The sequence below is a fragment of the Strix uralensis genome, chromosome 1 (genome assembly GCF_047716275.1).
Source record: "Strix uralensis isolate ZFMK-TIS-50842 chromosome 1, bStrUra1, whole genome shotgun sequence".
NCBI lineage: Eukaryota > Metazoa > Chordata > Aves > Strigiformes > Strigidae > Strix > Strix uralensis.
In genome coordinates this window covers 43,994,035-44,006,615 of record NC_133972.1, presented here as the reverse complement: position 1 = coordinate 44,006,615, position 12,581 = coordinate 43,994,035, and the positions used below count along the sequence as shown (strand labels likewise).

The following is a 12,581-nucleotide window of genomic DNA, read 5'->3' as shown; positions in this document are numbered from 1 at the left end:
GGTTTTGCTGACGGCTGAGTGCCCCAGGGCTAGGACAACACGTGTTCTCTCATGTGATGGACTGACCCGAGGCACCGGCGGTGCTTGCTATGCCTTGAAGGTACGTCAAGCTCCAGAATCACTCCAAAATATTTCCTCCATAGCCCACAGATCTGCTCATCCTAATTGTTAATTACTGTAACTCACTCTTTTAGGATCAGCTCTATTTTCAGTCTTTGTAGTTCACTGAATATAGAAGGCTGAGCATCCCTACCCTCTCAGAAGTGTGAGTGGGTTGAGTGCCGGCCCTGGGCACTGGAGAATGAATCATGTTGCTGTAGCTGGGAACAAGTAATGAGGGTTAGGTAGGCTTTGAGCCATTTTGGTACATCACTGTCTTTCCACCTCTATTTGTATTATGTTTTGGTCTGGACAATCAGAACCCTTGTAACTTCAGACAGACATCAAGGAATGAATAGTTTGCCCTCCTGAATAAAATGAGAACATGTGAGTGTGGGGAGAGAGGGGAAGGGAAAGAGGCATTTGCATAGGTCAGGAAAGGTCATTAAAACATCTGGCAGTAGTAACTGACATGTGTCAAATTTTAGTGTTCATTAAATTCGTATTAATGCAAGAATGGTTCTTAAACTCCAAATGCCACTTTTGGTTGCTGTGTTCCCCCAGTTGATGGTGATGACTTCTCAGAACTGTACCATGCTTGTTTGCTTGCTAGTGGCATCTGACCTGAGGTCAGATTTCTATTTAACCCCTTCCTGTAGGTCAAAAGACAAATTAATCTGGTGAGAATTGAATTGGAAATGAGGTATCTGGATAGCAGGTGTCCTAACCGTGGAATAGCTGCCAGGCTGAAACATACTTGCATCTGTTCTTATGCCATCCAAGAAGTCATCTCCAAGGTCAGGGAGATACTCAGCCAACATCTGAGATGGGAAGTTGCTGCAGGGAGCTGAAGTGGCAGGTGCCCTGTGTTTAGCAAATTATCTTGCAGTCTGGGGGGAAATGTCTGAGAGTTTTGCTCTGAGTATAAATGTAGATGTTTCTATTTATTGTGCACTTTGCTTTACCTGTGTTTACTACCAGTTTATAGTCATAAGATACACAATTTCCATCCCCCTTAAAGAGGAGAATCTCACATTTTTTTCTTCCTTTCTTTTTAGAGGATGAAGATGATGAAGAGATGGTGGAACCAAAAGCACAGGATGACTTGGAGACAGAAAATCAAGACCAGAAGCAGGAAGTGAAAGAAGGTACTTTAAAAAATGAAAAGGATTTTGTTACAGCTTTAAAGAACTGAGTCCTGCAAGTAGTTATTCTCATAGGTAGTTTCCATTATTGAGAACACTGCGAAATCAAGACAATCACCAGTTTTATTGATACAAAACCATATGAGTGGAATAAAAGCAGAAAATTGTATCCCAGCAACTCAGTTGGTAGGTCTGAGAAGCTTGTGAAAGGCACAAGACTTCAGCTGTTTAGAAGAAGCTACATGTCCTCATAATTTGGGAGCAAAGTAGAGATTCTTGGATTCCAGGACTGGTGCTTACTTGTCCTCTGGCTCAAATAGCCTGCTTACATGAAAGATTTAAAATGCGAATGCCAGGCATTCCAGCAGCTCCATAAAGTTGGTTGGGCTCCATAGGTACTTAGAGCCCATAACTGTCTGCTTGCTTGAGAGGGGCAAAGTTAAACCTAGTGGCGGTCAGGAATCTTCCAGCAGAAAACCATTTTAATGAAAAATGTTGACTGTCAAAATCAAAACTTTTAGTGGGAGCTGCCCCAAAGGAACTTAAGGTCAAAACCGAAGCCAGACAGGTCCAGCCCTTCTGTCCATTCCTCTAGATTGAGACACTCTCCAGGGTTACAAGAGACAAAAATTCAGGCTACTACTTCTTTCTGGTGCAGACAAGAGACACTTCCCAAAGTTATGAAGTTGTGCATGTCAGCACTGGACACGGTAGATATGCTGGGTGTCTCTCATTTGCTTCTCTTGGACCCATTCTATCTTTCGTAATTAGAGGAGGGATGTAAAATTTGGTCTTCCTCATCTGGGAATTTACTAAAGTATTGGCTATTCTGGTGTGTTGGTTTGAACAGTCAATGCTCACCCCTGTGTGGAGCAGGAGAAAAGAGTCGAAATACCAGCAACTCCATTGTGAGACGAAATGAGTTTCTTCTCCAGCTTTTCTTAGTGCTGTATTGCCAGGACTGCTCACAAAGCTGTTTACCCTCTTGAAAAGTAACTTACTTCCTCAGGTAGGGCCTACGTCACTTCTTGCTATGGTGGTTGTTATCAGGATGATTCTGTGACCTTGGCTTTGTTTTTCACAAGATAATCTCATTAGGGGAAAAATTCAAGAGTCATTTACAGAGAAGCCCATGAAATTGTTAACTGTGAATACATCAGTGGATGCTCCTTTCTCATCCAGGGGAACCTGGCATGATTTACATCGGTGTCCGGAAAACCTAAGTCTGGTGTATAGTGCCCACATTAGCTATCCTCACACACTGAAGTGAGTTGCAGTACCAGCCATGATGTTTTGATTACAAATTGATCTTTCTTCCCTCTTAAGAGCATCATAGAAATCACCCATGCCATAAATCCTGCAGTGCCATTGCTCATTAGGTCCTTGTAGAAATACAGAGTGGGGAACTCACTCCTCCTGCTCCTCATCCTTCTGCTTCTCCCACTGCCCTGGGCAGAGGGGAGCAGCAGTGACAGCGGGCACAGGAGTCACACAAGAGTCTGCAAAGGCAGAAATGAAGACATAAGCAAGAAACATGGTAACATAGAAAAACTTACTTTTTCCTGAAAATAACCCTTCCTTCCAAAACTGTGGGGTCAGCTCTAGCAGTCACTGGACCTAACACAGTATCTCTTTTACTGATGATGACAGGAAGCCATAAAAAAAGATATCACTGCACCCAGTGCATAAGCACTGTCGTGAGTTGCTGAATGTCCCTCTAGTATCCAGATTACAGCTGATCCCACCCCCATTTATTTCCACATAACAGTAATACTTCTGCTTATACCTGGGGAAAAAGCACAAACTCCTGCATGAAGAGAAGAAGAAAAAATCTAAGTATGTTCCTGATCTCATTTATTTCACTTTTTCTTGGGCTTTCAAGTTAGACTTTTATGTACTTTGCTGACAAAGTGACACTGCCAACATCTTTTATTTCTTTGTTGTGTTTTAGTCTTGGGGCAGTGCTCCCCTTCCCTGCCTAGCAGACCCCCCTCGGAACGGTAGATCAACTGGGCTAGTTTAGCAATAGTCTTAGACACACAAACTGCAGGCTGTAGAAGCAAGGCACAGCTTGTTTTAGCAGAACCAGCTTTGTGAGGTGCTAACACTTGACTGGGTTCAAGGAAGAAGAAAACATGCTCATTGCCTGATAGAAAGTGAACTTGACCTGCAGTACATGTTGTGACAGATAAAATAATGGTATGCTGATGACTGGCATTAAATGCTGTGAATCAAATGAAGCAGTAGTCCCCAAATTGACAGGGAACGGAGTCCCATTTTTTAGCATTTGGTGTCTGTTGGCTTTAGCCCTTTCGCCAACAAAATCCTGTTTTCCTCTCTGTTGTAATCACCCTTCTCATGTTCTGAGCAACGTTCAGTTTGAAGCCATAGTTTGTGTTTCATGGAAGTGATTAAAACCATGTTACAAGTCAAACAGGAGTTTAGAAGAACATTTCCTGTCGGTGCTGCACTCTGTGTGCCTACTCAGAATTAATAGCTTTTCTGCAAATTAGCACATAATGGGTTAAAAGCATGTTTATGTTGGCATTAAGTACTCTGGCTTCTTTTTCTCTGCAAGGCAAGACAATATTTTGCAAACTTTTTAAAGAATCTCTAATAGATATTATAGTGGCGCCATTCACACTGCTATATAGTAGTTAAGGCTGTGTCAGCACTTCCATTATGAATCCTGTTTTTCAGGGATTTATAACCCAGCCGTAAAAATTTGCTCTGGGCTGAAATTTGGTTTCAGCTCAGGGAGCACATTTTTTAACAGATTAAAAAAAATCAGTGTGGCCTTTTTTGAGTTATAGGAGTGTAAGAAAAAAAAAAACATGGGAGAGAGAAGTGCAGGGAGAGAAAGGCAGACAATTTTTTCATGAGCATAACTCAGAAATAGGTCAGGATGAAAAATAAAGCTTGGTTCCAGTCTGTTCAGTCTCCCTCTCCCCAAGCCAACAGGACAGGAGTGTTCTATTTTTATAATGGTATTTTAAGAGGAAGTGTGATTTTTTTTTTTTTCTCTGTGGTTTATAGGTAGTCCAATTTAATTCTACAGACATTTATTGCATGCTTAATTTCCTCGTCTTCCCCCTGCACACCCCAAGTTGGTCTGTGGGGTTTGGTGGGATTATTCAGCAGACACAGCTGTTTGCAGGGTCTGACCTTAGTTCTGGACCTGTCTCAGCATCCACCATAAGGTACACAATGCACCTGCAACAGGGCAGCCTGCCTGGCGCAACATCTCCTGTGGCACTTCAGTGCTGTGGAGGTGCTAAGGGCAGAGGAGCAACTTGAGCCCCCCAGAGTGTTTCTGGAGTGGGAGGTGAAGACCTGGCTTGTTGACTGTTTGAAGCATACGAAGCCGTGTTTCTTCCACGGGGCTGCCTGTTGTCGTCCATGTCTCAGGTGCATGATTCCCCACCATCCTTGGAAGAGCTGAGTGTGGGATATAAGCTGGTGAACTGGGTTGGGCTCTGCCTGTTCCCAGCCTCTCCTGACCATGTAAACAAGAGACTGGTCCCAAACTGTGGCATCAAGTGGGTTGGGGCTTTCCACCGCCAGAGAGCTCTGGAGCTCCACCTAAGGTGCCTCTTTGTGTCAGTCGAAACCACATGAACAGTGGGACGGGCTGGGTCTTGAAAAAGGGCCTCAACCTGCATTTATCTGAAGCTGTGGATATATCCACAGAAACTTGCATGAAAGGCTGTGATGGGGGAGGCTGGGATCTGCAGCTTCAAAGTACTGCTGTGCCCCCCTCTCACCCTGGCCCTGTGCATGGGGCTCGGGTGTCCATGTAGCAGGCTGCAGCGGGGGAGATGGTTTAGCTCTCACCAGCTCAAGCATCAGTATCGGAGAAGCAGGACAAGGTTGCCAGTTTTGCCCCTGTGATCTCTCTTGAGGTTTGTAATAACCTCGGTTTCACTGACACCAACACCACAGCGAGCTCGGGTGTGCTGACCCATCCTGATGACATGCTCAGGGACATGGCTCAGCACAGCCCCTGGAGAAGCACGGTCAGTGGGAACAGCCCTGCCTGGCACAGCTTCAAATTTAAAGCTCTGGGCCCTGCTACTCCAGAACTGAAAAATCTCTAAAAATCTCCCTTTAAATGTTCAGCAATTGTGCCACACAGGGACTTGCATTTTAAACCCAACAGAACCAGGACACAGCACATGCCAAACCAGGATATGGCACATACCAAACCAGGATACAGCACATATCAAGCCAGACGTGAAAGTGAGAAGCACAAGAAAAACAAGAGCACCAGGAGCTATCAATAGACAAGGATTAAAAGCTGCTGAGAGCCCCTTAGCACCTTGCAGTTCTCACGCTGTACATTTCTACCATCCTCGGTCGTCAACACATCTACAGTTTACATGGGTTTAAATACATGCTGAAAGAAATAACACAGCGCTTAAAAGGGTTTTACTAATCTCCTTCTGTCTCTCGTTATATCTCTGGGCTCATAACAAGGCTGCTTCCTGCTTTACTGTTTTTATTAGTTTGCCCTTTCTTTCATTCACTTACTCTTTCTGTTCTTTTTTTTCTTTTTTGCCTTTAATGGACTTCATTTCTTTTGTCAGGTTTTTACAATTGCTGAGGTTCCAGGAGAATATTTTTTATATTCTATTATACTTATTTAAATGTGGGTCTTTTTCTGTTTTGTTGTTTTGGGTTTCTTTTTAAAATATCTTTTGGCCTCCCTTGGGAGAAGACTCAAATCCTGGTATTTAAATATTTGTGAATTTGATCCTGCACTGTTATCACAACTATTTATATTTACTACAAACCCACTTCTGCCAGATAAGGACAAGTCTGTGGCATTTTTTATCTTAGTTCCTAAAGACCCAAGGAAGTATTTTAATACGAAATTTTTTTTCTGTTTTGTCCAAAGAAATTTGTGGACAACGGACCCGATGTGAAATATAGTATTTCTGAGGATCATGTTAAATCACGTGAAATAATAAAATGCTCTTATTTTTCAGAAATAAGTCTTGAACAAATCTGTTGTTTTCATGTCACATTCAATTTTTGTTATATATTCTAGACCTTTTTGCTCATGCCGAAGTGTACAATGTCTTTCATTACAGATATATCTCACATTTTCTTCCCCTGCGGTGTCCTCCATGCATATCTAACTGCACAGTGTTTTAATTTTAAATGTAAATTCTATTTTATTTGGTGCAGTATTATATGTTAACATGAGTACAGGGCTTCTTTGATACATGTTGTTGTCCTCATAACCTCAGAGCCACCCAGACAGCACTCTGCTTGTGGGTACATGATCCCATCGATGTTTCAGTGGGTCTGTGGACAAACAGGGTGCCCAGTGGCCCTGTTAAGCAGAACATGGTGGCCGCACTATGGGTCCTCTTGCCATGAGCTGTACGGGGCCAGGGGTGGGTTCAGCTCCTACAGGCGGGAAACAGAGCACAGCCACAACAGTTCGTTACGAAACCACGGTATAGAAACAAGAGCAAAGTATAGGTCTTCCTTTGCAAGAGCTTTCATTGCACTCCAGGCAATAGGCACGTAACTTTTAGCACTGGTAAGCTAAGCATCACACTAGGCTTTGTCAGACACAGAAGGTTAGATGTGGTTTGTTTGGTTTTTATGCCAGAGCAGATACTTGAAGGCAAATGCTGTATTCTTACAGGGAATTTCTGAAGATATTGTCACATCACATAGGTCTCCGTGACAAAACAAAACAAAAAATACTTTGATCAGCTACTTATGTTTTTCAGAGTTTTCCTTGAAGAGAGCCTGTGTCTCTTGAAAGCTGAGATCAAAGTAACTGTAAGCTCCCAGATAGGAGGAAAAAATTGCAGAAAATTACACAGATTCTTTTTATTTTATTCGAGATAATGGACAGACAGGGACAAGGAATAAGGGGAAAATGGAAGTGGCTCTGAAAGATAAATGGTTAGAAACTCTTCGTATTTGAAAGAACAAGTCTGTCTGTTTTGGGTTTTTTGCTTATACTTCATGTATTTTCAGTAGTTGCAGCAATGTTTTACACTGGAAAAAGTAATGATGTTAACATTCTTGTAAGAAGAGATTGCCTCAAATAAAACTTCAGAGGCAGCCGAATGAAAGAAGAAAATAAGGTTAAAATATGAAGCTTAATATCGCCAGGGGGCATCTGGTGTGTCAGTCAGATGAATGAGGTAAGCTGATTTATGCCCTACAAACTTTAGCCAAGGTGTTTCTGATGCCGAAGAGGGTTTAACAGACTGCTGGCCTCCCACAGATCATTGCTAACTGCAAGGGAGATTTTGCTGAGGTAGAACTGCAATCATGTGTGTCTCCATTGCTTGTGAACACCCCACAGCTCTAAAGGTGTTTATTTTTTGCCCTTTCCCTTTCTATTGATTTTTGGTTGTATTTTCTTTGCCAGTTGTAGTTGGCAAATGACTGAGTAATAAATTTATATTTCCAAGCTGTAGAGAGGATTTGATTTAGCAAATAATTTTTACCATTTGGAGCAGTTTACAATGAGTTTTCCAGTTGCCTTTGCAGTTATTTTCTCCCCTTTTATGCCATTTTGCTGCATTGTCATGCTTGTTGTCTTTGATTCTCGGAAAGCGATGCTTTAGTGGTGACAGTGGGATATTGCCTCATTACAGGCTTCCTTGCCAGATGAGTTCCCTTAGTGCCAATTACTATTCAGCAGTGGATGCTGCAGTAGGTCAACCTGTACTTTTTGCTAGTCATTCTTTTTTTTTCACATGCGTTGCTTCTGTCTAAAGCACTTAGAGGCAAATTGTGCTCCTGCCTTGGTAATTGTCGCTCTGCTACTCAGGGGGACCGTGAGGGGGGAACGTAGATATTCTCTGGATGTGTGGAGCTCCACAGGGACCTCTAACCTGGTGGTAGGAGGCATAGGGCCAAGGCCATAGGAGATCATCAAAGGCTCAAGTTTCTAACTTCTCAGCTGCTTTGTCTCCTGAGGGCCAAATTGCTCCTCCATCTTTTGCATTTTTCCTGCCCTCTATATTTAGCCCAGGGGTAGTGCAGAGATTTTGTCTTTCAGAGCTAATGCTTTGACCAGTTGAGGCAAACCTAAACATGGTGGTAACAGCCTCTCCCAACCACAGAGAGTGCTCTGAAAGCAAGTACACTGAAAACTGAGGGAGCTGAGTACTGCACTAATGCTGACCATGTCACTACTTCTGCCTGCTGTTGCGCCTTTCAATCCATCGTTGCCTCTGGGGCTGGTGGTGGCATCGTTCTTGGGCACTGGAGCTCATGAATCTAGTGTGAACCATGGGAAAATCAGACCATGAGCAAGGGCTAAATCTCCCTGATAGCTGAAAGTAGCTGTGTGGCCTGACACAGCAACTGGAAAATAATTTCAAACTGCAACTTTAAACTGTCACTTGTTTAATTAAACATTAAGTTATGGATGACAGGGCTTGGAGCTAAAAGTTGATATATACTGCGTGTTCTCTGAGGCACCATGCTGGATTATCTTTCTTGGCTGCTGGTGTTTTAACCCAGTATGGCCTAGAGAGACTGCAAGGTCATTTTCACAAGTAAACACCTCAAATCTGTAGTGTAAAGCCAAATGCAGGGAGACCTTTGATCAACAGTTAAACTCTAAGTACAAGTCTCTGTAATTTTGCAATAAATCTGTTTGTGATATGTTGTTTGTGTACCTAATTATAAATTTGGAACAAAATTCTCTGTTAGTGTAATTCCCATGATGTCAATAGAGCTTTTCATGCTGAGGGAATTTAAGCTAGTTGCAGGGTTGGTTTGGTGTAACTGTGAAGATTCTAATGTCATTTTTTGAAATACAATTCTGAAATATAACTAAAATGATGGCTTAAAAGCACATGTGGGCAAAGGCATAATTAATGTACAACATTGCCACAATATCAATATGACCCTGCTAGTGTAATTGAAAACAGAATTTTGCACCATAGCAATAGCAGCATCCCATTTCCTTTCCCTCTGATGCTCACGTCTGAGTTGTAATTTACCAACAGGTCATTAAACCGATAGATACGTAGCATTGGTGCATCCTGCAAAGATAGTATTTTTCAAATGAAGGGCCATACTGGAAATACTGGTTTGGAAGTAAAGGTTTAGCATCTCTGTGTATGTGTAAAGGAGCCACTTCATCTTGCAGGGGCCAGGCTATCCTGACCAGTGCCAGGAGATGTGAGCTACCGAAGCCCAGAGCCCGAGGCACTTCCTACCCCCTCCCAGGGCAGCTTTGGCCACAGCTCAGTGGCATTTGTTGCTCTGGCTCTTGGGATTCCTCTAGTAGGAATAAAACTGCCTTAAAGAAACTGTTGTTCGGTTGGTTGCTTTTGATTTTGATGCCTCAGAGAATATCTTTGGTTATTTACTTCATTGCTTTGCAAAAGCTCTACAGCAAAGATTGACTTTATCAGTGACACCGAGGAGAAAAGAAGTGAAGGGAGAGATTATGTGAGCCCTTTTAATACAAAGAACTGTAGTATAAGTTAAGAAGATTATTTTATCTTTGGCTCCTCTGACAGGTCCCCTGTTACATAAGTGTTCTGCTTTTTTTGAGTTAGGTATTGCCTAAAATGTCAGTCAAAGCCATTTCCTGAAATAGGAACACTGAGTTTATTTAATTTGGGGGGTTTAAGTATTTTCCATTTCAGAATAATAAATATAAAATATATAGGATCTCTTCTATGTAAATGCTACATCCTGGGAATATACAAGAGTATGTTTAGATATACTAAAAAATTCTTAGTCATGATTTTCAGAGTAAAACTTTGATTTTTGTCCTGACATTGCTACAGCAAGCTTTCATGTCAAAAAAACCCCACTGAAGATGTTGATTCATTGGAAAAGGGGTGAAATGTCATACTCTTAACTACATCTTTTCATTTTCCAAGCTCCTCCTAGAGAACTGACAGAAGAAGAAAAACAGCAAGTTCTCCATTCAGAAGAATTCCTGATATTTTTTGACCGGACAATACGTGTAATTGAGCGAGCTTTGGCTGAAGATTCAGACATCTTCTTTGACTACAGTGGCAGAGATGTAGAAGAGAAAGATGGGTCAGTTCGGGGTTTTTTTGCTTTTGTAAAATAAGCTTTATAAAAAGAATTCCAATGCCAGGAAACCTTAATTTTAAAACTATATTAAACATTTTTATAGTTAAGAAAAGGTTAAAGTCTCTTTGTGAAGGCCTGGGTCACTTTGTTAGCCAAAATTATTTTGTAAAATAGCTTCATGCCTTACTGCTCTGGGGTTTGAGGAGGGGGGTTGACATATTATTCAGGTGGTTTAATTTTTTGTTTCATTTTTGGGATGAAAGTTCAAAATCTGAAGAAATAATTGAAATAGATAAATGTGTGTATACACATGTATATGTATGTGCATGTGTACATTCCAGTAGCATACATCTGTGTGCTTATATCATGATATTTTTACAAATTCAAATTACTGTTGTTTATATTCTACTACTGCCTCAGGTCTGTAATGGATCCCACTGTGCTATGCATTGTGCAGGTGAAAATGATGGTCTCCCAAAGTGTTTGCAATCTAAACACATAAGACAAGAGGTGACAGGTTGTGTATTCAGCAACTGATAGGGGAGAAGAAGCAGCAAAACTCGTTAGGAGAGGAAGTTTTTAGGTTTCAACAACTGCGTATCCATTGAAGCCTCATGGCAAATCAGTAGCTGTGTCACACTGAAGTTACTTACTGGAGCTTACTCTAGAGCATCACCCCTGTGGACCCGCTAAATGCATCTGTGTGGCAGCCTTGGACCAGCGCCAAGCTTCCGCCCATCCTAACAGTGTCAGAAGGCATCTGCCATCTCCACCACTGGGAGGAGGTGCTGTACCTTTAAGATTTCAGGAGTCATAAATAAGAAAGATTTGGTTATAGCTTGGAGGTGAAGATTCAGAAAAGGGGGAGGTGAATGCTAGGGCCAGGTTCGGTCCTGAGAGACAAAGGTTGCAGACGTGGCCCGGGGTGACCCAGAAGAGTCAGGAAGGCAGTGGGAAATTAAGAAATGTAGTTTTGCGAAACAGACGTAAAATTTGTTCTTTGGTGCAGATTCATTATCAGCAAAACAGTTGGTGAGATTAATTAAATCAAGGCGGCAGACTTCCCCAGGTTGGGCAGAGATTTGAGAAGTAGTCAGAAACTTTTGCATTGCTTTTCACAGCATTTGAACCCTGGTACTTCAAAGAGTGTCACTTTGTTTGAATTCACACAGAGATGTTCAAGCAGGAGCCAACCTTTCTTTTAACCGTCAATTTTATGATGAGCACTGGTCAAAACATCGTGTCGTCACCTGTATGGATTGGTCTCTTCAGGTAAGATGTGAAGCCAGGAGATATGTTTCCACATATATTTCCAACTTCTCCCTAAAAAATACCGCCAGTGTCATTTTGCCCTTTGTTCTGCAGAGAATGATGTTATTTCTTAGCTAACAGCAGGGCCCTGGATGAGGGAATGCTTGATTCTCCATAAAGAAGAGTGGTGGGCAATAATAAAGTTGTCATTTTTTTGTATATGTTACTTGGTCTTCAAAGCCAGGATGTTGGTATTAAAACTAGAGGTTAGCAAACATAGTAAGATGAAGGAGTCTTTACTTCTCCTCCCCCCTCCACTCCTTCAGCACATGGAAATTTTTTCAGAAAAAAAGGTTTAAAATTAAACCAATTAAAAATAATGTACTAAATATCTAGCAATTTATTTAATAAAGTTATACATAATAATATATAAAATAAAAAATAAGAATAGTGAGGAATAAAATGATTTTTTTGATAGAATAAAAAAATGTGAAAGTATCTGAACAACTTGAAAGGATTGAAAAGAGGTCTTTTGAAAAATGCTGCGTCCTCTCTTCAAGCGATGGAAGAGGAGGCTGCAGCTGGCCAGGGGGCATGCTAAAGCAGCATGCCTGGAAAGTATCCAGTTTCTGTGCACCGAGAAGCATTGTCATTGCAAAATAAAACTGACGATAGAGCTGCTTAAGCTTCCCAAAACCAATACAGCCACATCAGCAAAGCACAGAAACCAGGTTAATTAGTTACTCTGTTAGAGCTGGAATTAGTGCACACACACCTCACCACATGTCATGTCAAATTCATTGGGTCCCAGTTTTGCTCCAGCCCCCCTCATCCTCTCTGCTTTGTCCCTGTTAGCCTGTTCCTCAGTTCCAGCCTGAAGCAAGGCAGCTGAGTTTCCCTGAGGAGGAAACCAAGGAGACTCTGCTGCAAGGTCCACAATATAACGAAACTACTCCAGGAGGATGTAGACTTGAAAAATGCAAATGCAAGCCAGTCTACCTAGTTGGCCCAAACCCCAGCCTCAGGTGTGCCCTGGTGTGTCCA

General features: G+C 41.9%; 1 protein-coding gene across 9 annotated transcripts in view; it reads left to right on the top strand.

Annotated features, from left to right (window-relative positions):
- DYNC1I1 (dynein cytoplasmic 1 intermediate chain 1) overlaps window positions 1-12,581 on the top strand; it is a 201,214-nt gene that overhangs the window by 104,618 nt on the left and 84,015 nt on the right. For all 9 annotated transcript variants that reach the window (XM_074864080.1, XM_074864063.1, XM_074864072.1 and 6 more), the window contains 3 exons: window positions 1,158-1,247; window positions 10,127-10,289; window positions 11,459-11,558. In XM_074864080.1, coding sequence (XP_074720181.1) covers window positions 1,158-1,247; window positions 10,127-10,289; window positions 11,459-11,558 — 353 coding nt within the window. The remainder of the gene's footprint in view (window positions 1-1,157; window positions 1,248-10,126; window positions 10,290-11,458; window positions 11,559-12,581) is intronic.